At 34.2% G+C, this 25,857-nt stretch overlaps 4 protein-coding genes and 3 long non-coding RNA genes across 9 annotated transcripts in view; 3 read left to right on the top strand and 4 right to left on the bottom strand.

The window, feature by feature from the left end:
• The window catches only part of LOC106329304 (transcription factor bHLH69-like), an 11,080-nt gene extending 5,281 nt beyond the window's left edge, over positions 1 to 5,799 (bottom strand). The window contains exons 1-3 of one of the 3 annotated variants that reach the window (XM_013767942.1): positions 5,508 to 5,799; positions 5,298 to 5,427; positions 5,065 to 5,130 (exon numbers count right to left, since the gene is read on the bottom strand). In XM_013767942.1, the coding sequence (XP_013623396.1) occupies positions 5,075 to 5,130; positions 5,298 to 5,427; positions 5,508 to 5,792 (471 nt within the window). In that variant the 5' untranslated portion in view covers positions 5,793 to 5,799 and the 3' untranslated portion in view covers positions 5,065 to 5,074. The other 2 variants (XM_013767941.1, XM_013767940.1) reach the window with 2 other exon arrangements.
• LOC106329305 lies at positions 2,389 to 4,180 on the top strand. Its single transcript, XM_013767943.1, has 5 exons — positions 2,389 to 2,608; positions 2,901 to 2,978; positions 3,058 to 3,126; positions 3,208 to 3,456; positions 3,747 to 4,180. Exons 1-4 carry the CDS (start codon positions 2,475 to 2,477, stop codon positions 3,266 to 3,268), a joined length of 342 nt encoding a protein of 113 aa, XP_013623397.1. The 5' UTR covers positions 2,389 to 2,474; the 3' UTR covers positions 3,269 to 3,456; positions 3,747 to 4,180.
• LOC106329306 lies at positions 5,292 to 6,007 on the top strand. Its single transcript, XR_001267779.1, has 2 exons — positions 5,292 to 5,381; positions 5,491 to 6,007. It is a non-coding gene; the product is annotated as an uncharacterized LOC106329306 (long non-coding RNA).
• Positions 6,008 to 16,985: 10,978 nt separating this feature from the next.
• Positions 16,986 to 17,722, bottom strand: LOC106334090. Its single transcript, XR_001268523.1, has 3 exons — positions 17,512 to 17,722; positions 17,140 to 17,310; positions 16,986 to 17,053 (listed from the first exon to the last, which is right to left on the bottom strand). It is a non-coding gene; the product is annotated as an uncharacterized LOC106334090 (long non-coding RNA).
• Positions 17,723 to 18,776: 1,054 nt separating this feature from the next.
• LOC106328143 lies at positions 18,777 to 20,438 on the top strand. The gene is made up of 3 exons (XM_013766521.1): positions 18,777 to 19,182; positions 19,560 to 19,583; positions 19,917 to 20,438. The coding sequence occupies exons 1-3, from the start codon at positions 18,990 to 18,992 to the stop codon at positions 20,216 to 20,218; spliced, it is 519 nt and encodes a 172-aa protein (XP_013621975.1). The 5' UTR covers positions 18,777 to 18,989; the 3' UTR covers positions 20,219 to 20,438.
• On the bottom strand, positions 20,342 to 22,480 carry LOC106328141 (alpha/beta hydrolase domain-containing protein 17C-like). Its single transcript, XM_013766520.1, has 5 exons — positions 21,826 to 22,480; positions 21,700 to 21,736; positions 21,373 to 21,609; positions 21,239 to 21,286; positions 20,342 to 21,167 (listed from the first exon to the last, which is right to left on the bottom strand). Exons 1-5 carry the CDS (start codon positions 22,125 to 22,127, stop codon positions 20,907 to 20,909), a joined length of 885 nt encoding a protein of 294 aa, XP_013621974.1. The 5' UTR covers positions 22,128 to 22,480; the 3' UTR covers positions 20,342 to 20,906.
• Positions 22,481 to 23,422: 942 nt separating this feature from the next.
• On the bottom strand, positions 23,423 to 24,642 carry LOC106332883. Its single transcript, XR_001268211.1, has 5 exons — positions 24,596 to 24,642; positions 24,407 to 24,516; positions 24,200 to 24,330; positions 24,012 to 24,091; positions 23,423 to 23,820 (listed from the first exon to the last, which is right to left on the bottom strand). It is a non-coding gene; the product is annotated as an uncharacterized LOC106332883 (long non-coding RNA).
• Positions 24,643 to 25,857: the final 1,215 nt, after the last annotated feature.

Raw genomic sequence — 25,857 nt, 5'->3', positions numbered from 1 at the left:
CCATTGGGTTTTCCTGGAAAGGTTTTTAACGAGGCAACAAAGACGTTAAGCGAGAGCGGATAGTGACACCGGCCCCCAAGGGGGAGTGTTACGAAAGTCAAAAGGAGGAGCCGTAATGTTTGAAATATAAAAAGATGTGGGGCCCACTGCACTATTTACACAGTAGATTTTTTCTCTATATAAACGATAGATTTCGATCGTTTAGATGAACACACCAAAAACTCTTCTCTTCTCCTTAATAAGAAACACTATCTCTCTATATCAGTGTTATTATTTCTACGGGTATAATATTTTGCCCTTATTTAAATTCCCGAGATACAATAAAATTCCAGTTCCATTTATAACACGTTATCAGCACGATCACTCTGCGATTCGAAAAAATAGCTACAAAAAATAAAAACGCTAATTTTAACGACGCTAACCTTTCCAGCTAAACCATAAACCCTAAATCTTAAATTCTAAACCTTATATCCTAAATTTTAAACCCAAATCCAAACCCCTAAACCTAAACCATATACCCTAAACCCTAATCCTAGATCCTAAACCCAAATTATATACCCTAAACCCAAAAACTAGACTATAAACCTAAACTCTATACCCTAAACCCAAGTCCTACACCCTAAATCCAAATCGTAAACCTTAAACTCTAATCCTAGACCCTAAACCCTAAACCCAAATTATATACCTTAAACCCAAAAAAATAGACTATAAACATAAACCATATACCCTAAACCCAAGTCTTAGACTCTAAACCCAAACCGTAAACCTTAACCCAAACCCTATAGCATCTAACTTTGGAGTTTGAGTTTAGGATTTACCATTTGGGTTTTAGGTCTAGGATTTGGGTTTAGAGTATAGGTTTTGGGTTTAGGATTTACGGTTTGGGTTTAGGATTTACCGTTTGGACTTATAGTTAATGTTTTGGGTTTAGGATATATAATTTAGGTTTAAGGTTTACGGTTTGGGTTTAGGGTCTAGGGCTTGGGTTTAGGGTATAGAGTTTAGGTTTATAGTCTAGTTTTTTGGGTTCAGGGTATATAATTTTGGTTTAAGGTCTAGGATTAGGGTTTAGGGTATAGAGTTTAGGTTTATAGTCTAGTTTTTTGGGTTCAGGGTATATAATTTTGGTTTAAGGTCTAGGATTAGGGTTTAGGGTATAGGGATTGGGTTTAGGGGTTTGGATTTGGGTTTAGAATTTAGGGTATAGGGTTTAGAATTTAAGATTTAGCGTTTAGGGTTTAGCTGAAAGTGTTAGCATCGTTAAAATTAGCGTTTTTATTTTTTGTAGCTATTTTTTGTTTAATTTAATATTTTTTATTTAATAATCTATATATCACTTTGATTGGTCATAAATGGTGCGGTGATTTTAAAGGTTCACCCTAGGGGGTGAACCTAAGTTCTGTCCAAAGCAAAACCCTAGAGCTATGCCGTCGAAATCTAAGTGCTTATTTTTTTATTTTTTTTATTTTTTTTCTTTTCTCTGATTAAAAAAATAATAATAATTAAAAACTCGTCAATCGCAGATCGCTACGTGTCAGTGGGATCCGTAAACAGTTAAAAAAACTCCCCAAGATCGCTGCTTATTTAGGCAGCAGAAACCCCCTTTACTTAAGAAAATGATGGAATCCACCCACTATTTTATTCTTATTATTTGGGCTGCTCTAAGGTTCTTTACTTCTTTAGGCTTTGTTGAAGAGAGATAATAAGTGAAAAATCAGCACGCGTGCCTTTGCTTTTTTTCAGTAGAAATTGCTAATTTTGGTTTGTCGTTTTGTGTTTTACTCTTTAGAAAACTTCTATTTGTATTATAAATTTAAAAATCTATTTCTATTAGCTGTTACATAAATGGCTATTTCTCATTCTAATGTTTTTGGACTAATGGTTATAGTGAGTTCGTCATCATCTTCATCAACATCATGTAAGAAAATGATTAGAACGTGCGAATTAGAGGATACGACTTAAATGATAACTTCATCCGAAAAGAATATATATGATGGATGACACCTTAATTATATTTAATCTAGGACAATTATCTCAAATATTCATTTTTAAGTTTTTGTCACAAAAATAACTCTCAAGAAAAAAAATACCAAAATAGTTTTTTTTTTATTTTAAAATTTTTAATATATATTTTTTTTTTTAAATTTGAAACCTTATCCCAAAACTCCGCCCTTTAATTCTAAACCATAAATCTATATTAGTTAATCCTAGGGTAAAAATACATTTTTATCCTTTAATAAAATTTGTTTTGGTCATTTTCTTTATTAAAGATTATTTTTGTAACAAAAACTTAAAAATGGTTATCCTACAGAATTTCTCCTAATTAGGAGGTAGAAGAACCGTGCCTTAGAGGTGAGGACACGTGTTATAATTGTGTCGCTAAAAAAAAAAAGCCGGAGAAGTCTTTTGTTTCTCCATCTCTCTTCTTTGTGTCTTCTCCATCTCTCGTCTATGTGTCTCTCCCGGTGAAGGCTATGCAGCTGACTGGAATCGGGAATAGGAATTACTCGGTAAAGCCATTGATCAGAGGTCAGTTTGGGATCTCTGTTCCAAGTCAAAACCGGAGAAGATGGTTCTTTCCTCTGTCTCATTCTTCCCATCAAAAAAAGTTTTGTCTTTTTTCTCAAAATCACATTAAAGAATCGTTTTTGTGTTTGGTTATAGATTTGATTGAATTGATGTTATGGTAATTCCAGAAAGTAGCAGAGTTAATTTTATATACGATGTTACAGAAACGTTCGAGAACTTATTGACAATAATGAATCTCAAAACCTCACTGCTGAAGGGATTGAAGCTATGCGGATGTTTGAACAAGACTTAACTTCTCTGTGTGTTTATATATAGAACAATCTGTTAATTGCTAATGTGAGATTATTGAAGCACTGATTGTTAATGTGTAGAGAGGGTGCAAAAGGGGATGAGATTACTGAAGATATGATTGCAAACAGCAAAACATTAGCGTTTAATCTTGTCTTCGGGTAATGTCTTTACAGTTTACATCTCCCTCTGCTTCTATTTGAATCCATTAGCGTTTAATCTTGTTTTTGGTTTTGGTAGTAAAAATATCTCCTTAAAGCAGAAGAAGTATGCGCCAAAGGTGTTTCTAAGACGCCCTTTTGCTGGAAGGTTTGTATATTTTTATGTCCCCTTTTGTTTTCTACTTCTTTAGTTTCTCTTATTCTTTTTTGTTGTTTATGTTTTTTCCAGTATCTGCGAAGCCTATTTGAAGAAATATCCAGCCATGATCAAGCGTGCTCCCTTTTGTTAACAATGGCTACTGTCACTGCATACTCGGATGTGCTTATGGTGGATATGGTTGGTGGTCTTGTCACTGGTGCAGTGGCTGAACGTCTAGGAGGCGCTGGTTATGTTTGCAATACATAAAAGGAAGATTCTCCTTCCTTCCTCTGTGGATATGGTTAGGATGTTCAACTTTACTGACAAGGTTAAAGAGGGGTATGTTTCAGCTTCCCTCCCTCCCTCCCTTGTTGTATTTTAAGTTTCTGTATCTTGCTCTGCTTATGGCATGGAGTCATTGTATTTCAAAAGTTAATGAATTTTAAGTTTGAATTTTCTGAAAACAAGTTTCATAGCTTCGGCTTTAGTTTTGTGTTGGTTTGTGAGTATGAACTAATAGAGGAGATTATGCATTGGTGTGATGTCTGCTGGTGTTTTAATATTGTTTTTCTCCAAAGCTATGAAACCGAGACCGAGTCCTTATTTTTTGTGTGTTTTGTTTTCTTTAGGGAGCAAGATGATTACGAGAACATCAACGAGATGTGCGTTATCAAGATGCTTGAGCCTGTCATGAAGAAGAAGGTTAGTCTCTTACATTACTTATAGAGGTTACTTATAACAAGCCCTGGAAAAAAAACAAGGATGACATTGGTGTTGAATCAGAACATGAACAAAGATGATCCCTTTAGTTAAACTCCTGCTTCGTTTACAATTGAGAGAGTCCTATGTGTATTAACTGTGTGGTTTCTCAATGAGTTCTGAGACGTAACTCATCGTTTGTTTCCTCTCATAGGCTATGTTTCTCACTTTGATCATTAAGCATAGTTTCGAGGGCATTTAGCACATCTTTATTTACTATCTTTGTGTGAAACTAAAGTCATGCTCTGTCTCAATTTTTTGAAGTTTCGTTTCCTTATGTTATCTTTATATATGTTTTGTAATCTTCATTTACTATCTTTGTTTTAAGAACCGTTAATTAAGAGACTAGCATTGAAACACAAAAATGTTGGTGTCTCTTAAGTAAGTTCTTAACTAACATTTATTATTAAAAAAAAGTCATTAAGAGACCCTAATGGAGTTGTAAGGTTAATCATGCTCTAACTTAACTATGGATGTAAAAGTTCACCTTCCTATAACTTAACTATGGATTGTAAAAGATGTCTACAAGTTATGATTAACTACCCAAAAGATATAACTACAAAAATGCAAGAGGGATCACAAGGAACTGTAAGAACTTGACATAATCGATAATCTCATCGAGCATTGATGCTTTGTCTGTCTGTTAATTATTGTTTTTAACAATTGAAAAAACTTTGTTAAAGATCCTACATATGCTCATTACTATTTACTCACCCCATTTCTGAATAATTGCCATTTCTGAATAATTGTCACTATGACATTTTTTACACAGATTAAGAAAATTGTTGAAATATATTTAAAAAAATTATTTATAAAATTAATGCAGTTTGTAATTAATTTTCAGCTGAAATTAAATTTGCATTGAAATTGTAAAGTGACATTTTTTGTGTAACAAGAAAAAAATGTTAGAATGACACTTATTATGAAACAAATGAAGTATTATTTAATCTAGTAGTAAGATAGCTAATCAGTGTTTAATCATTTGATTGTATAAAAGTCCAAACCTCAATGTAACTCATAGTACATTTGTGGTCCAACTTATGAACTCCAAGACTAAAACACATCAGTGTGTGATTCATATGATAAAACATAATTTAATTTAGGAGAGTATTAAATAAAATGTACATGGAGGCATCACAGAAGATCTAAATCAAGACTAATAACGATTTAAATCGTGTGCGTATTTACCTTGTTGCCATTAGGGACAAGTTCTTGAAGAGATTTCATTCTTTCCGCAATTCTCTCTCTCCATAACTGTTCCATAATTTCAAAATATTTCAATAATCAAGCCCAAACATATATGATCAGTTTGCTACCTACTGTTATCTTGGTAACCGAACACGAATAATCAGGAGGAAAAAAAAAACTAGAAGAGAAAGATCGAACACGTTCTGCTATACTGTGTGGATCAGTGGCTTGACCTCTTCTAGCTCGGACTTTGGGTTTAGTCTGAGGTGGCCCCGCGGTGCCACCGGTGGTAGTTTTCGCCGTCGCTGTCGCATGCGGTTGCGTTTGTCTTTGAGTTTGTTTCATCAGTCCTCCTACCGATCCCTAAGTGTTGATAGTTGTATGACAACATTTGGTTATTGTTTTCTGTTTGGTATTAAAAAACAGATGAAATGGGATCATGCCTGAGGGAGGTGGAAAGGGAGAGATCCGGCGGAGAAGCCATTGTAGAGAGCTTGAATGGAGCCGTCAACGTCGTTTGGATTATGGTGAGGGAGAGGAACCGTCGTGATCTGGTTTCTGGCGTCAGAGGCGGGTGAAGGACCGTCGTCGAGGATGGAGAGAGGCCAAGGAGCGGAGGAGAAGATGTGGTGGAGGAAGTCATCATGGTCAAAAGTGGCTGGAGACTGGAGATGAGGAGAAGAAGAAGAAGATGAAGATGAAGAAGGGGTTAAAAGAGATGAGTTCATGGCTTCTGCTTCTTCCACTGGTTTCTAAAACTTCTATTTGAGCTGAGAAATGGATGTCTATTGAAGATGTGGACTAGTGGAGGTTTAAGGCTTTACGGTTTTTCAAGGAGAGATTATGTGTTTGATTGGTAGTTTCCTAGGTGATGTCTATACCTTCCACTTATTTGTACAGTATTAAATTCATAATAATCAACCTTTAATAAACTTTTAATAAACTTTTAAAAATCACAGCTAATGAAATCTACATTTGTACTTGTACAAGTGTTTTGTAGAGTTAAATATCTACATCAATATTTTGGGACTTTCCATTACAGCAATAAAATCTAAAGTCACAACATACATGAGTGATTAGTTGGGCTGTAAGAACTGACTTTAGGAGGTGTTATTGGTTTATATATTTTGATTGATTTAGAAATCCATATATGCAAATCCGGAAGTTTTTCCTCGGATTTGAGTCTTTGTATTTTTAACTAAAAAATCCAAACAAATCCATTCAAATCCATTATAAAATCAAATATATTAGTAAATCCGTACGATTGAATAATACTTGATTTGATATAGAATTTATGAATCATTAAACCAATAACACATGATTTTAATACAGATTTGAAAATCATAGAACCAATAACACTAGATTTAGTTCAGATTTTCAAATCCATTAAAATACAACAACCAATAACCCCTACTTAGCTTTAATTTTTATTTACAACTTTTAAATCACCAATCATGCTTTATCTTGTTTTATATTACAGCAAAAAAAAAAAAAAGGCTTTAAAACCCTTATTTTCTAAAGCTCCATCTTTTTGGCAATAGAAAATGTATTGTTGTAGCAATCAATTTTAAAGCTACATTTTTTACAGCTAAATAAAAAAATCTTAAAGACTAAAATCTACAGTAAAGTTCCTACGGTTATAGTCCAACCAATTATCTACAAAGTTTTTCTATAGCAAATTTTTTAAAGTTACAGCTATTACCAATCAGATCCCTATAACGATAATATTTAAAGTTTATACTAGGGGTGTCAATTCGGGCTGGCCCGGCCCGGCCCGGCCCAAACCCGCTAAGCCCGTAAATATTTGAGCCCGGCCAAATTTAATAAGATTTAAATAATCAATTATCAATTAAAACAAAAAATATAAGAGAACAAAATTTATGATAAACATGGTCAAACGTTTCATACTTTGTATTTTGAAAATAAAAACATGAAAGAAGAAGGTACTTTTGTAAAATTTAAAATGTAACACTTGTAATGATGAAACAATAAAGTGCATTAACAACTTTTATATTTGTTTTATTAGAGTTTGGATAAAAATATTAAAATAATATATCAATACTAATAATAGTTTCGATTACAAGAAAAAATGATAATATTTACGCTAAAATATAAATTTCGGGTTTTCGGGCCGGTCCTAGCCCAAACGGGCTTAAGCCCAAAATACCCAAAGCCCAAATGGGCTTAGCCCGTAATGCCCAATTTTTTTTGGGCTTATAAAGCGAAGCCCAAACCCGGTAATTTTTAGGGCTGGGCGGGCTCGGGCTACGGGCTTCGGCCCTAATTGACATGTCTAGTTTATACGATCATAAATGTAAAATATGTTAACATTTTTGCATTCTTTGGTGCTTATTTCATTTTTTTTTAATTAATCAACACATTCGAGAGTCACATTGAACTGAAGAAGAATTTTAAAATTCTTTGTTGATAGTATTTGTGACAACTTTTCGGTAACTACAATTGTATGTAAAACAAATTTTCTATAGACAACTTTGTGGACAAATCTAAATAATTAATTACATTATAATGCCACTGAAAAACTACTTAATACTATCTTTTAACATTTATTATTTTTTGTCAATTAAAAACATATCTAAACTGATTTCCGAACTAATTAATGTTGAAACTTTCCAAATATTTTTAATTTAATATTTTTTTAAAAATTGATATTTAATTGTTATACAAAAAGAATATTCTGTAAAAAGATATCACTCAACACCTAAAATACACAAATTGAAATTAGTATATGCTAAATGGTAATAATACAAAATTTGATAACCTCAACTTCATTAATAATAGACATTTCTCCGGAATTACAATAAATTAAATCATATATTATATAAAAGTCATTTTGGCATTTAATAAATTTTTTGGCATTTAATAAATTTACTTTCAGAATGTTATTTATTTATTATTTGATTAAAAAAACAATCAAAAGTTCAATTCAATATTTTTAAATTACTGTAGGTGTTTTCTAATTCTTTTTACCAGGTTAACCATATCAGGGTTGATAACAATTTTTAAGATCTTAACAGAATTTTAATTAACAATCTATTTTATTAAAGTAGAAGTACTTTAAGCTTTTGTTTGGCAACATATATAGCAGTTAAATAAATAGCGTTGTTGAAAACATTGGTTTAAATAGAACATATTTATTTACTTTACAAATTCTAACAATGCATATGATACATTTTATTGAATTTTCACAAATGTAAAATATCCTGCGCTTTAAATCGGGTAGTTTAAGTTGTTTGGAAAAAATATAGGATAAATAATTAACTATTAATTATTTGAATAAAAAATATTCGAGTCATTATTTTTTTTACATAATTTGGTTTATAAACAATATTTTTAGGATATTTGGTTATTTAAAAATTAAAAATAATTAATATTTGTAGGTATATAATTTGTATTTCAAAAATTTAAGTACTCATTTGGTTCTCAGTTCAGTTTCTATTTTTCGGTTCCAAAGATATATGATATGCTTGGTTATTTATAAAATTCAGCTTAATTTTAATTTTTTTTTCCAGTTTGGTACGATTCAGTGCATCCGGGTAAATGTACCCAAACCTATACATTATCTTATATAGAAATTATGTAAGAAAATTTTATTTAATTTCAAAAATAAACCAAAGCGCGGGTCAAAATCTAATTTTTCTTTATATCTAAACCAGCTTATGTACGAGTCACTAAATTCATCTATGAAAACCACATGTTCAAAATAGATATGAAAATAATGATTTCATCGAATTTAAATAATCTAGTTAAAAATAATGAGCACATTAATTTCTGGTTGAAAGATAAAATAACATTACAATATAAATCAAAACAATTAAAATATAATTATATAAATATTAATTTTCTATTTATTTGTTGCCAGAAATATAAAATGTATATTGAAAGATAAAAGTATATATAACATGTATAATTTCTTCTGTGTAATTAATATATTTTTCATAAACAAAAAAATATCCAGCGCTTTAGAAACGTGGATCAAAATCTAGTTGAAATTGAAGTTGAAAAGAGAAAAAAATATTTAGAATTTGATAATTGTGTAAACTAACTTCACTTTAATATTTGTTATTTTAATTATTTTATTTCTCATGTATTTTTTCATAATGTATATCTTATAAACCATATGTATATAATATAATTTTGCCATAAAACATTTTGAAAATTGCAAGTTTAAGATTTCTATATAAGTTTATAATATTTCCGGACATTTTGGTTCCGTTTGAAAAATATAGTTGGATAAAATAAACCCGACAGTAATGGCATAGTGGTGCTGTGTTCGAGTCGTGAAGACTTTCACGTGCATTTAGGTTAAGGACCGAAATCAACCAATAAGAGTATTTTTTTTCACAGACAACTTGAATTATAAGAAAGTAATATGGAAGGCAAAACTAAAGTGATAGAATGGAATCATATTTGGAATAAAATTATAATATCACATGTTACATATTTTTGTGGAAGATAACCTTTCTAGTACTTTAAAACTGAAAATGCTTATTTTTTTATTTTACTGTTCCAATATACAAAGTTACAAACTGCCACCATCACCAAAAAGTCCAATAGTCTTAAAGATAAGGCAGATCCAACACTTTTCGCAATGACAAATATTTAAAAATATAAATTCTAGGCATGTAACATAAATGCATAAGCTATATAGTTATATCTTTTAGTCAATATAATTATATTATGCGCCACCATCACCAAAAAGTCCAATAGTCTTAATTCTTAAAGATAAGGCAGATCCAACACTTTTCGCAATGACAAATATTTAAAAATATAAATTCTAGGCATGTAACATAAATGCATAAGCTATATAGTTATATCTTTTAGTCAATATAATTATATTATGCAGATTCATCAATGTCTCTGGTACATTTCGAAATTCTACTGTTTACGAAATGTCCCGAAGATCAGAAACATGCTATCCCCATAGACGATACTCGTGCTTACGAATAATTATGCACACAATCTCTAGAATTTGGGGGCCCTAAACCATTTAGTAAAGATTTAAAAAATTTGGAGGTGTAAATCTGTTTTTAAAAAAATTTGGAGACTTATTTACGTATAAAATTTTTCAAAAAATTTGGGGACCTAAGACAAATATTTCATTAGGCTTTGCCCAGGACCGGTCCTGCACACAATATCCCTTCTTGATAGATGACTGTAAAATTCTTTTGTTTTACATCAATACGATACACTACAAGAAAACAGCGGCATACTGAGAGAAAAAATCGTCGGTATGTCCTCGGAATAACGCTATTCCGACGACATACCGACGGAAAAAGTCCTCGGAAATAACTCCTCGGAAATTCATCTTTCCTCGAAAATCCCTCGGAAATTTCCGACGGAATTCCGAGGAAATGAATTTCCGAAGAAATTCCGAGGACAACAAGTTCGTCGGAAATTCTTCGGAATATTCCGAGGAAGATATCGTCGGAATATTCCGAGGGATAAACTTCCTCGGAATATTCCTCGGAATATTCCGAGGGATAAACTTCCTCGGAATATTCCGAGGGATAAACTTCCTCGGAATATTCCGAGGGATAAACTTCCTCGGAATATTCCGAGGAAATTCCGACGAACTAGTGATCGATTGATGCGTTTTTGGACATATATCCATCGATCGATCTGTTTATAAAAAAACATTCGAGATTTTGAAACCCCAAACACTAGTTCCTCGGAATTTCCTCGGAATATTCCGAGGAAATTCCGACGAACTAGTGATCGATTGATGCGTTTTTGGACATATATCCATCGATCGATCTGTTTATAAAAAAACATTCGAGATTTTGAAACCCCAAACACTAGTTCCTCGGAATTTCCTCGGAATATTCCGAGGAAATTCCGACGAACTAGTGATCGATTGATGCGTTTTTGGACATATATCCATCGATCGATCTGTTTATAAAAAAACATTCGAGATTTTGAAACCCCAAACACTAGTTCCTCGGAATTTCCTCGGAATATTCCGAGGAAATTCCGACGAACTAGTGATCGATTGATGCGTTTTTGGACATATATCCATCGATCGATCTGTTTATAAAAAAACATTCGAGATTTTGAAACCCCAAACACTAGTTCCTCGGAATTTCCTCGGAATATTCCGAGGAAATTCCGACGAACTAGTGATCGATTGATGCGTTTTTGGACATATATCCATCGATCGATCTGTTTATAAAAAAACATTCGAGATTTTGAAACCCCAAACACTAGTTCCTCGGAATTTCCTCGGAATATTCCGAGGAAATTCCGACGAACTAGTGATCGATTGATGCGTTTTTGGACATATATCCATCGATCGATCTGTTTATAAAAAAACATTCGAGATTTTGAAACCCCAAACACTAGTTCCTCGGAATTTCCTCGGAATATTCCGAGGAAATTCCGACGAACTAGTGATCGATTGATGCGTTTTTGGACATATATCCATCGATCGATCTGTTTATAAAAAAACATTCGAGATTTTGAAACCCCAAACACTAGTTCCTCGGAATTTCCTCGGAATATTCCGAGGAAATTCCGAGGAACTAGTGTTTGGGGTTTCAAAATCTCGAATGTTTTTTTATAAACAGATCGATCGATGGATTTATGTCCAAACACGCATCGATCGATCACTAATATGGACCAAAGCGTAACAATGTGATCGATCGATGGATATATGTCCAAAAACGCATCAATCGATCACTAGTTCGTCGGAATTTCCTCGGAATTTTGTAAAATCCCTATAATATTTCCTCGGAATTCATCGGTTTTTTCCGAGGAACACATTTTTCCTCGGAATTTCCTCGGAATATTCCGACGGATTGATGTTTCCTCGGAATTCCGTCGGTATATTCCGAGGAAATTCCGAGGATTTCATTTTCCGTCGGAATGTCCGTCAGAATACCGCTGTTTTCTTGTAGTGACTTCTTTCGATGAAACTGCATTTTGAGAAACTCGGGATCCTCTTGATCAAGAATAAAAACGGAAAAGCCATCATCACGTTATAACCGAATTCCTTACTTTAAAATATACAAACTGTTTATGTATTTAAATCCTCTAAACAGAAAATAGTATATAAAACCTATAATAATGCTGTTTTCTCTTACCAATAATAACATGGAAATAGAAAGAGGACAACTACAAGAGCAAGTTCTCTTCCAAAAACACTGGCCACCTAATGCTGTGTTATGCTTGTGTGGTTCACACATGCAACGCTCAAATACACCCATTAAAAGATAGGTGAAGTCTTCTGTTTTCATTGTTTGTTTTGTCTGATTAATAATTCTACCCTCTTACTGCAATTCAAGGAAATGATAGATGGAGCACTGAATGGCTTGATGATCAGTCAATGGAAAGGGCTTAAGAGATTCTAAAAGCAGCAGATGGAGACCGGTAAGTCTGCTACTTAGCTCATAGACACTCTTATTCTTGATACAGGCGCATTGTGGTAGATCACACCTATTTTTCACCTATGCACAAAGTAAGCGTCCATACGAAGCCAAGAGAGCTGCAAGGACATTTCAGCGAATCATCATCAAATAAGACATTGAATATCCCACTGCATTTCCGAGTATTTTTTTTTGGCAATTTTCTCAAATAGCTCTTTTTAAGTTTTTGTCATAAAAATAGCCATAAAAAAAGAAAATGACCAAAATAGCTATTTTTTATTTTAAAAATTTTAATATTTATTTTTTAATAAAACTTATTTTGGTCATTTTCTTAGTTGAGGACTATTTTGTGACAAAAACTTAAAAAAAAAAAAAATTATCCTAAGGAATTTTTTTTTTTTTGTTATCTCTGCATCTAGTCAGTGAAATGGGAAACTGATGAGATCCTCCCAAAGATTGACACTATGAAATTGGTAATGGATAAGCCTTGCACCGAATGAGCTAGAAAGCAACAAACGATCAAGGGATGTGGATCGAAAAGGTGATACAAGAGATGCGGAAAGTCTCTTGATACTACCCTATAATGGTCGCCTCTAGATATGACACACTAGATTAAACCAAGTTAGATTGAAAGAAATCACGTACCAACAATCAGAAATGATTCAACAAGTTTAAAGAAGAAGATTTTTATTAAAAAGGTTGAATAAATTGAAATAAAACATACAAAAGTTTAAATAGAAAACAACAATTTATGCATGAGCAGCATAGGGAAATGCAAGGGCGGACCTACGTTGAACAAGGTGGGGGCAGTTGCCACCAGAAAAAAATTACAAATATTTTTATTTGCACAAACAGTAGTGAGATATTTTTATTTGCACAAACAGTAGTGAAACTTCAGCAGCAAAATTGGTCTCATCCCTCATTATGCACCCACTAAACCACTGATCAAATTCCCATCAAAACGTTTTACCCGATTTTATTATTTTTTCTAATCTTTCTTTTTGGTTACTTATTATATTCTCTTTTTCCTTACCTTGCTTTCTTTTAGGTTTTTTTTTGTTCATCGATTTTACTGTTTTTAATTTATTTTTTGATTCTTTAGGCCAGCTATCATATTATTATTACTTTTTCTTACGTTGCATTCTTATAGTTTTTTTTTAATTCATTGGTCCTTTGGTTCTTTTCAATTCAAAATCAATTTTGTATTTAGTAATTTTTTTACCAAATAGTTTTAGTAGCTTGATACATCATTTCTCTTCCTTTAATATATTTTTTTGTATCATTTTATTAGTTTCTTTTCTTCTTTTGAAATATATAAAATTTATATAACATTATCAAATATTAAAAATATACACATATATATATATATATTATTAAAAATATATTAATTAATTAATTAATTATTTTTTGCCTCCACTCAAATTATTTTCTAGATCCGCCACTGGGGAAATGTAGAAATAAAACTAGGGAAAACAAGAACTCTTGCATGAACAACATTGGAAAGTGTAGAAATACTTAGAAAATATAAAAGGCTTTAAATGTTTCTTTGCTGCAAGAGAGATAAGCTTCTCATGCATTCCAATATCTGATTTTCGTCCATCTTCTTGGCAAACAAAGAAACTTCTTGTTTTGGGTTTTTATTGGACTTGTATCTTCATAAAATTGGGCTGGCATTGATGTCTAATTTCTTGGGCCATTCTCTGGCTTAAACAAAAGCCCAAACCTCGTTTAAAAGGCCCCAACGTGCTGCCCTAAATCTAGTAGCTTTTCTCGGTCCAAAACTTCATAGATCAATCCAACTAGGCCTTGAAAATGCCCATTAAACTAAACCATGATAAATGGCTTAGTTGGTTCATGCCATGCTTTCATACCTTGGACTTTGATACTGGTCAGGATCATATCAGAAACATCTGAGAGGAAAAACTGTGATGATTCAAGAGCATATATATAAGCGAAAAAAGACTGCATCAGGGGGAGCCGGAGCCAAGGAGTATAGCTTCACTTGCATTACGGTTTTTATTACATGGGAGAATCGAGGTTCAACGAATGGTACTAAGAGGTAACAAGATCTCTTATGACATTTAGATAACTGCATCATTTCCTGTGTCAGGGAAATGGATGATTAGGTTTCTTCTTCAAATAGTTAGCTTCTGAAGAGCATCTCTAAAAACATTATGTATTTTAGAGTTTGCAAAACTTTATATTTAAAGTTTTAAAGTGTTTTTTTTAAATTAAAATTTTAAATTTAACTTCAAAATTATTTGTAATTTACAATATGATCTTTATATTTGTCATAATTAATATAAATCAATAAAACTTCTATAAATAATTAGCACATGTATAAAAATATTACAGTAGTATTAATTAATAAAATTTTACACTTAAATATAAAACTATAAATAGTAATACAAGATTTTGATAAAAAAATATAATAGTAATACAAGATAATCTTACATTAAAATTTTAAAAACAAGGCCCGGACCCGCCCTACGGACGGGTAAACAAATAGAAAAAATAAAAGTATATTTTAAATTTTGATAAAATTTTAGTTTATTTTTAATTATAATTTTCACTATTTTTATTACATATTTTACAATTTATTTTTCTGTGTTCACAATATTTACTTTTCTTGTATTTAATAGATTTTAATATATTTCTTCTTAAATTTAATAATTCTAACAATTAGAATAAGAAAAGCCAATTTATTACCTTTTTCTTTTAAAAAATAAGCAAGTATCATAAAATATGATATGAATAGTTGCTATCTAAAATTTATAAATAACATGTTAGATTATATATTTATGAATTATTATATCCGAGAAAAGTATATCTATGTTGTTTTTATCTTTCATAAAACTCACATCAACAAAAATTTGAAAAAAAAAGAATTCTGTAATTGTTTTCTTTTTTTTAACCACCAAAATCTAGGCTAACTAATAAAAAATATAAAACCATAACTATTTGATGTATTGTTAGCTATGAAGATTATTATGGAGCATTTGATGTACTATTAATAGTATGATAGTTCAAATGTTAAAGAACTTACACTGATGTGTCATGTTTCTTTTTTCTCGTTGGTTGAGGTGGCAGCAGAAAATATCTAAACTTATAATAGTACTTATTTTATTATTAATAATGATGTAATTGAGAAATGGGTCTGGTTTGATAGAGTACCAAAGTTATTTTATTAGATGACCAAATAAACCAAAATTTTCTTAGCTAGATTGTTGCATAGAAAACAGTTTTGAAAGATTGTTTTGATCAAATTGCAACATAATTGTTTAACCAAAAATTGTAACATAATTAAGAAAAAATAAATTGCTAAACATGGTTTTTGATTGAAACTGAATGTTTAAACGGTTTATTTTCTAAGTAAACCAAACTATTTTATAATAAAGAATGAATCATGTTAAAAAATGGCAGAACGATAAATATATTGTTGGTCTCTAAACCAATTCATGAGAAGACATTACAGATAAAATAAGACGCACAGCAAATAAAACCAAAGAACAAATTTTCTTTAAAATAAACACCAACCAAACTCTCCTTTAAATCTTTTAAACCCGACCATCAATATGTAAATTGGGAAATCTTATCTCCACTGAAAGACCTGACTCTTATGTTTTCTTTCTTCATTCTTATTTATAAATAAGCGAAATTTTTCTCTGGATAAAGAGATTCCTAGCTGCTACTTACATCCCCACTGGCCTCTCACCTTGTAGATATTCAGAAAGTTTATTTCTTCCATCTATCAGTGGACGGAAAATAAGAAACCATGTTATTGTTTAGTACAATCTCAATCACGATCATTAAAAAGTATTTTAGTACGACCAGTAGTTGGTTAACTATTTTTGCATTATCTTATATTCCTTTGACACTCATATCTGCCAGTTTACATGTAAGGAAAAAAATTCTGATTCTTCCTGAAAATCAAAGCTATGCTTTAAAAGTTTATCCTGCGCATATATCCGCCCCGAACAGTAGAAAACGAAGTTGTCACATCTAAAGCCTCATATTGAAGAATAAAAATCTGCAGTACTAAGAGTGAAAATCATGAAAAGGGGTCCACGTGAAATTCTTTATTTTTTTGTACTTCTCTACTGCTATCACACACAATCATCGAATTCCCTCATTTCCATCTGTCTTTTCGTCATCATTTAGCATCCAAATTTTTTATGATTTTTCTTGTCATAGATTACTACTACCCAGGTTTTAACACATCCTTGCAACATCTCGCTATGTCCGGCTTGTATATCGAGTTCATCAACCTTGAAAACAATTCCTTGTTATCTCTGAAACTCTTAAAGCTTTATCATGCTTCCATCCTAGAGACAGTGAAACCAAAAAGCTTATTGTAAGTCAGCAAAAAAAGAAACTCTTCCTTTACTTTTTCTTCAACAATATAGAACCTCTCAAGCCCTAAGAAGAAACAAAAACCTAACTATTAAATCCACTAAAATGGCATGAACTCTAAGCAAACATGTGAAGCCTACCTACAGAATAAAATGGCATGAACTCTAAGCAAACATGTGAAGCCTACCTCAATTCTGATGAGAGATATTCCACTCAGTTATCTCAACGTCAGTGGGCTCATTAAGCTGCTTGTTCTGCCACATAAAAACCTACTTTTCATTAGAATCTTCTTGATACATCAACCAATAACAATTTTTGAAATCAAGGAACAAAAAGAGACCTGCCTCACTTGATGCCAAGCAATTCTCCTAAAGTAACGCCTAGAAGAAAGCAAAGGCCTTCCACTCAACGTCCTCCATAAAACATCTGCAAAGATCATTGTCCTATCTCCACCACAGGCATGCCTTGCCTTGCAAACTACACAACTTAAATACCATCTTCATCATCATCCCTAATAATCCCCATTTTACCATGAACCAAGAATTCTTCAGCATCGTAATTTAAATCACAGAGCAAGTAATCAAATTCTTTGTAGTACAATGGAACTTTCTCATTCGTCATCATGGTCCCCAACATATCCGCAACTATACTCACATCGAGCTTGTTCTCGTTGTCAGAAACCACAGGTCCACAACACCAACCACAAATTCACCTGGTTTGGGATCGCAATACTCCACGGCGAGTCTCTCTGTCTCCTGAGAAACCTCCGATTCATCTCCTTCTTCATGCTTTAAGAATTTCAGAAAGGGCTCATGCAGGACCTGACCATAGCCTGCTTTCTGACACTGATTCTCGTCCTCCTCTGGTGTCAATACATGATTAGGCTTATCAATAGCTGAAGCTCTTCCGCCGCCACAATTCCTCCGCTTTGTACATCAACAACGACTTCCTGTGAGCAAAATCTCTAAACAGCAAAATCGTTAGATTTTTAAGAAGCAATAGAGTTACTTCTTATTAGTGGAAATTATTTTAGTTGGGATTTCATATGATCACAAAATAAATAAAAAAATTATTTTCATACTTGGTATACAAAAGGCTGATAACTTTGGCTGATATCAAACTTCCTCGTTCTTATCCCATTGCAATAACACCGTATCATCATCCTCATCGTCACTGTCTTCTTCTCCCTCAACTAATATCACATCAGGCCTCACACACTCTCTCTCCAACAAACCCCCTATGGCTTTCACATCCCCACCGTCTTCGCCGTTATCGTCCACATATTAATTTCCGTATCCGAAATCCTCTCGATCGCGGTTTGTCCTCTATCCTTCTCCAAAAGCCTGAGTTTTCCGCAGCTTATTCTCTCCGCCGTCTCATTCGCTCGCTTTATTCCCGGAGCAATCGCCAGCCCCAATAGAAGACGGAGGCCACTTGTGGATCCAAGTAGGGGATGTGTTTAGGGTTCGGTGAAGAAGACTCTCGATTTAACCATAACAACGCGAATCAGTATATTGCAAGATATAGGAAGAGAGGATGAGTTCGGAATGAGAAATACTCACATATTTATACAGATGACACACCACCATTGCAGTCCGGAATGAGAAAGACTTCATAGTGGGCGATGGAGTTAATAGGATTAATCACGAAATCACAACTCGGGCTGTTTCCGATACAGAAAGGAAGCACAAACATAACGCGGTGCCATCGCAAGAAGAGAAGAGACGATCTGCGATTCTTCAGTCGAGCAAAATTAGGGTTAAGGGCGAATCCCATTTCTCCGGGCCAAACGTTGAAAGCCCAGCATGATTCGCGACTTAATGAAATGTTGAGTTTCGGTCATCAGCGTCATGTGTCGCCGCGAAAGAGCAACTTATCTAAATGGCTGCTGATGTGGAGGGCTGAGGATCGGGAGAACAATATTTTATAATAATATATATAGATAGATACCAAACTAATTGGTTGGAACAGAACAACAGTCAAGAGTGATGCACCGTGAGAAATGCACTCTACCTACCGACAACTGGTCCGGATCCATTAAAACGCCGTCGTTTGTCACTTTTACCCCATTCATTCACACTTGCTAGCTCTGTTTCTATTTCTTCTTCCACACTAATCGCCATTGTTGCTGCTGCTGCAACAACTTGCACTCTGGTTTCATTCGATCGAGCTTACGTGTTCTACGCAGCGATGGCGCGTCGTTCCGGAGACTGCATGAAATGTCTGGTGATCTTCGCGGTTGTATCTGCTTTAGTGGTGTGTGGGCCTGCCCTGTATTGGAAATTCAACAAGGGTTTCGCTGGATCCACTCGTAAGACCTCTGTTTGTCCTCCTTGCCTATGTGATTGCCCACCTCCTGTGTCTCTCCTCGAGCTTGCTCCTGGTATTACCACCATCTTCTCTCTCTCTCTCTCCCTCTCTTTCTCGTTTTTGGTCTGGATCTAGATGTTCCATTGGATTCGTGATGGCAAGTTTTGTGTTCACATCTTATTGTGAAAGTTAGTTCCTTTTAGTGTAAAGATCAGAACTTTTTAGGTGTCTTGGATCTGAATGTTCCATTGGATTCGTGATGGCAAGTTTTGTTTTCACAGCTTCTTGTGAAAAGTTAGTTCCTTTCTAGTGTAAAGATCAGAACTTTGACGTGTCCTTGATCTGGTTTAAGTATTGGATCTTTGAATCAAAGCTGCCTCTTTGAAGCAATTAAGAATGAATCTCAGCTTGTGGATAGTTTAACAAGTTGGTTTCTTTTTGTTGTTGCAGGGCTTGCGAATCTCTCTGTTACAGGTTAGATCTCGATCCTGAAGCTTTGATTTTGCTTTAGCTGCTATGCGTGTAATGTTTCTCTGTCAAGTTACAAGAATGGCTTGATTGTTATTGAGGAGCCTTCAGTAATTTGAAGAAGTGAAGTTTTGATGATTAGTAGCCATTAGTTATCCCAATTGAGTTTTGGTTCTAGAATAGGCTAGTGTTACTCTGATAGTTATCCGTGATCAGACTCACTCGGACACAATATCATTTCCTTATCTTGTTGCATGACGTTTTACTGATATATAACATAAAAGTTATATAGCTCTTGTGAAGTCTTTACGCTCCTTCTCTGACTTGTGTTGTGAACAGATTGTGGAGGTGATGATCCAGAGCTCAAACAGGAAATGGAGAAGCAGTTTGTGGATCTTCTTACCGAGGAGCTGAAGCTTCAAGAAGCAGTTGCAGATGAGCACACCCGTCATATGAATGTTACCCTCGCAGAAGCTAAGAGAGTTGCATCTCAGTACCAAAAGGAAGCTGAGAAATGCAACGCCGCCACCGAGATTTGTGAGTCGGCTAGGGAGAGAGCTCAAGCTCTGTTGATCAAGGAGAGGAAGATCACTGCCTTGTGGGAGAAGAGAGCTCGGCAATCAGGGTGGGAAGGTGAGTAAAACTGATTGCACTTCTCATGTCTACCATGAAACCGAACTTTCCCAACTTAGCTCAAGAAAAGGAAACTGTTGAATTGTCAAAGAAGACAATCCTATCCTCCATATATGTAGTTTTTTTTTCTCTTTTTTGCTTCTGGATCAGATTGTAGCTAAAGACAGGCTTGGCCTTGTATTGACTCTCTTTATATGCATAATTATAATTGTCCATTTCACTGCCACTAAGTTGGTTCTGTATTTTATGTTCCATGTTGTCAAAAGATTCTGGGAAGGTTTTTGTGAAAGTAACTCCATGTGCTGTAATTATTTTTCTAGCCTCTAGGAACAGTGGATAGCTTGAGGAACATGCTCTGGTTACATCTTTTCTCTGTTACCTCCTCCCACAAGCAATGATGTTTTACAATCCCCCAAACTTAGTGTTACAACAATACATGTTTTTTACAGGAATATCCAAGAACAGAGAGCTACATTCTACAGTAAATACATCCCTAGATGATCGCCATTGTCTGTGAGCCAGTGTTTTAGCATTGTTTCTTTATCACACTGAGGAAATGACTCTGCACAAGGTTTTTGAGTCTGAACTCTGAAGAGATCCCATTTGAGCAGCTTCTGAGTGTTCTGAGTTGAAAGCACATGCGAATGCAAAGGAAGGAATCTACCAACTGTCTTCTGATTATGCCACTAACCCATCCTACTTTTTCCGAAATCTCAAGCACCGGTTATGTTTAGTTTCAGTGATACTAGGCTCGTTGGCTAGTTGTTTTGATGGTGGGTTGGTTAGAGAGAGTTTCTCCATTGCGTTTATGAACTTGCGCAGGTGCTGAATGTACTCAGGATAAGTCTCGAGGTTGCAATGCCCTCCTCCTTTCACCCATAACGGATCATACTTCTCCTTGGCCAGCTCCCACAACCGCTTCCCATGAGACAAATCCACAATCTCATCATTTGTTCCCTGCAGGTCAAATCAGAAAATTCAATCAACAGAATGAATAGTGAAGGCAGACTTGATAGAGCTTTACGTACATGTATGACAAGAACTTGAGAGTTGACATGGCGTATCTTGTCTATGTTCTGCAGTAAAGACATTCAGAACAAACACATTAAAGACAGAACCATATAGTATGAAGAAACCTCTTTGTCTGTGTGTGTTTACTTACTTTGTAAATATCGAACCAGAGTGTCATTTTGACAGGATACAGGACTCTAATGCCAGAGAGAATGGCGCTGTGAAGAACAACTCCTCTCAGCCTCTTCAATCTTGAAGCCATGTGCAGCGTTGGCCCGCTTCCTACAGACTGTCCGTACAGAATCACCTCCTCTTGCTTGATCCCATAATCGCCTCTCAAGCAATTGTACACTGCCTCAATGTCATGATATGTGTTGAATTCTGACGGCTATACCACCAAAAAAAAAAAAAAACAAACAAACATATGAAAATCACATTAAACCTTCCGAATTTTGAATGATTTCTCTTTGTTTTTTACCTTTCCTGTTGAAGCTCCATACCCTGAATAGTCATAACTGTTTAAAAAACACAAAATAAAATTAATTGCCAGAATCTAACAACAACATTATAAGGTTTTATATTTCTAATGTGTATTATTATATACCTCATGATGTTGACACGGAGATGAGCACGTAGCTCGATGAAGAGCTCGACCATTTGGCCAAGATCAGCGGCATTGCCATGAGAATAGAGAAGCGTGAATCTAGCAAAAGGGTGTCTCCAGAACGTGGCCACAACTCTGTTGCCTGACTTTGTGCTGAGCTGATGGACTTCCATGTTCATGTCAGGCGAGACTCCTGAGAAGATCAGATTCCCGGTCTCTTCATCATTCGTTACGGTGTATGTAGCCGGCTCAGGTGGGAAGAAGGCTAACTTGGCCGCCACATTTGATGTTACATTACCCATCTAACCAAACAAAATCCAACAAGAAATATATAAAAATAAAAGACAACTTTCAATGAAGAGAAGGAGAAGAACACAAGCCCCCAAAATCTCCCTCTCTGTCTAAGAAAAGAATAAAAAAATGTTTTTGTTATTTGTTTGGTGGGATTGTGTTAACTTGTTGAGATAAGGTGGTGGAGGAGAGATGGATAGGATCCGATCTTGGCGGATGAAAGAAGAAGATGAGCTGTGTTCTCTTCTATCAAACCAACTATATACCTCTCAAGAGGTTTTTATAGAATCATAGTCAACTAATGCATTTTAATCTTTACTTTTAGGATTTAACAATAGTTATGACGCATAATATTCAGAACATCGTGCATGGTTTGATAATTATGATGGCGTAATAAATATAAAAAATATTTTCCTAGTCAAATTTTTTTTTTTTTGGTCAACTTTCCTAGTCAAAAATTAAAGTTCTGTTTATGTAACTAAAATGTTGCGTAAGCCTTTGAAGGGCTAGGATTCGGTCAAAGGCTGCTAGTAATGGTCTCACATGGAATTGCTGACTGCCAGATAAGTCAGACATTCCTCTCTATTTTTTCCTTATTTTGTCATGTTTTCACTTTACAATTTCTTGTTTTAAGTGCAGTAGAAAACAAAGGAGACATTTTCTGCTTGGACAAGTAGGGCTGGGCATAGATCATATATTTGCGGATATCCAGAAAATATGTATATATTTGTAGATATTTAAGAAAACTTACGGATATATCCTTTCGTTTTAGTTAATACAAATAATCTAGAAAAATCGGAATAAATTTGTTTTTTACAATATTTACACGATATATAAAATAAAAAATAAAAGAATTAGTCAAATTATATGTTTGTAAATTTTGAAACTAGTTATAAGAAAGACAAACTTAAGAAAAAGTTATAGATATCATAATTTTTTTATTTTTATTTTAATATTTTTATAAGTAATAATGTGATAAAATTTATTAAATCATACGTTAAAATAACAATTATATAAACTTATATATTTAAAACTCTATATTTAATCAATATATTTATATATGTATTTATATAGTTGTTGGAGCGGATATTCGGTTCTTAAAATTTTAATATTTGTGATTTGCTTTGTTTTTAACGAATATTAATTTTTAATATTTGCTTTTCTTCGAAACTTTACGGATATCCGGATTTTTTGGATCGAAGCAAAGCAAATATCGGATCGAATCAAATTTAATGCATATTCACCATTACAAATATGCTTTTAATTTCAGACACTATTTTGTGTGCTTTTGGGATTTGTCTGCTTCAGATTTTGACTATTATCATAGCAAATGGTGTATACTAATGATACAATTAAATCATACAAGATGATGCTTATTATAGGTTTTAACTTGTAACTGGCCCTTGAAATCCGCCATGCTAAATTGAGGAAGGAAGCTACAGTATCATCTCTTAAGAAGTCTAGTAAAGTAATGGTGAATATGCTATGCTTAGTAACAAAATGCTACCTAGTATAGTAGTATGTTTTATCATTAGCTTATGCATATCATGGATGATCTATGCAGCATCTATACGTAAATCTTATATGTACTTGACTTGGTTTAAAATGGTGTAAATCTGTTATAGTAGATTGCTCAACTGCAAGACCATAATGTTCCATTATTAATTCTAACAATGTCTCCCACTCCAGATTCAGAATTGGTACCTACAAGAAGAAGCATTAAGTTATATACCTTCTCTACACATAAACTGGTTGTCAATAGAGCCATTCTTATCTCTAATGAAAAGGTTACTAGAACTATTAACATTTTTGGTTTTTTTTTTAACACTTGTTACGAGCTTCATTTTTGGTGGTTGTGCTCTTAACTAAAGCAAAGAATAGGACATTATATTTACCCCAAGAAAATGTCGGTGACAAGGATGATGAGAAATGCTTTCCCCGTGTCTGATATCCTGTAAACTTTTAACAAGGCTACCTGAAAAGGGTTTATCGAAAAACAGCACATGTGAACAAAGTAGGCTTAACAGCTAGTAGCTTGACATGGAATTTAAAATGTCATTATAGGTTGGAAACAGAAGCTTACTTTACTCTGTTTGGCATACAAAATAACAAAAGAGCGAGATCCCAAACACCATATCAGACCATATGTTGGCAAATGCTTTCCGGTTCTCTAATCTCCCACTCTTCTCGCACCCGAAAACAACAATAGCGAGGCTGTCTCATATAGATCAAGATGAGTTTTCAACACTTACACATCAAAAGAAACTAAAACTGTGGAGTTGTATCTTACGCTATACCCCGCAACTCCCACCATAAATCATCATCAGAAAGAGGTGGAGACGCTTCTGACTGCGTCTCACATCAAGCGTCTTGGCAGCAAGTGGTACAGTCTTTACATATCTATAAGCAAAGGCACGTACCAAACAATCAAACTGAGAACTAACACAATGCAAATGGAGAAATAATCTAGGGACTTGACTGTAGTAAATGAAGAAATCACCAGTCCAAAAAGGGCATGAGTACATACATAATCATGGGCTAGAAAGTCCAGTGCCCATGGTATGACGATCAATATCGCTAAAAAAAATTGCCTGCAAAGAGAGTTACAATGTCAATGAGCATTGATCAGTCTTCAACAGTAGACTCAACAACACATGTAATTAAGACACATATGCTACAACTGCAAAGATGTTGCATAGTGAGATTATCACACAACTCACCGATTTCGAAGATGCATAAGCAAAAACACGGTCTTGTCTTCTTCGTATAGAATATCATCCTCTTCTACTCCTAAAACCATATCATACCCTCAACATTTTAACCAACCCTTTCTGAGGACCAGTTAATTCATCAAGCTCTGAATCTGATTGGTCGTCACTTCCCTCACGACCAGCAGAGTCTCGTAACTTCACAATGGGCATCTGCTCGTCTCTTCCAAGTCTCCAACTTCTCTTCATCAGACATCTCATCAACAATGTCGTCATCCCTCAAACCAAGCCAATTCACATCATCATCATCAAAGAAAAACCTCTGCCACCAGCTTCTTCTTCTCTTACTATCCTTCTTACCCTCACTAGGAACAAATCTCATCGTATGATAAGATAAGCAGTGGCATAAGACTAATGACGAGCTCATCAAGGACATGAATCAAACCCACCACTGTCAAATACTAAAACATAATCATCCACGAGGAAACCCAGACAAACCAGCATATTTCTTTGTAAAGTCTACACCTTTACAGTCCCTGAACACTGAACTCAGTGAAGAAGAAGAAACTCCGAACAATTAAGTATTCGCCCAGAAAGTTAAGACGACCCCAATTGGATGATGATGGACCAAACCATAGATAAAGCCACTGTCTTTATAACAGTTAAAAAGAAAAAAAACAGTTTAACTAATAATTAACTACACGTGTCACAAGAAAGTTGGGAGATAAAAGTCCCACATCGGAGAGACAGAAAATCTATAGCTTGTTTATATATGTCTAGAAAGCATCATTGGTCACGACCTTACTTGAACAGGATCTGTTCTATAGGCTCGTACCTCTGTATCCTTGATTTCTAAGGAGACAGTCCCCAAACCCTGGTTGATGAATCATGGCTGTGCGATTTGAGTGTGATTAACGGCCTGCGATTGTCCTCGGACTCTCTTAGCTGTAGAGGATCGCTACCTAGACTGGCTTGACCTCCTAGGGTGGTCGCATGGTTGTCTGACAGGCTTTTTTTTTTTTTTTACCGTAAG

This window comes from Brassica oleracea, chromosome C3 (genome assembly GCF_000695525.1).
Source record: "Brassica oleracea var. oleracea cultivar TO1000 chromosome C3, BOL, whole genome shotgun sequence".
NCBI classification, from domain to species: Eukaryota; Viridiplantae; Streptophyta; class Magnoliopsida; order Brassicales; family Brassicaceae; genus Brassica; species Brassica oleracea.
This window is presented reverse-complemented; position numbering and strand designations above follow the sequence as displayed.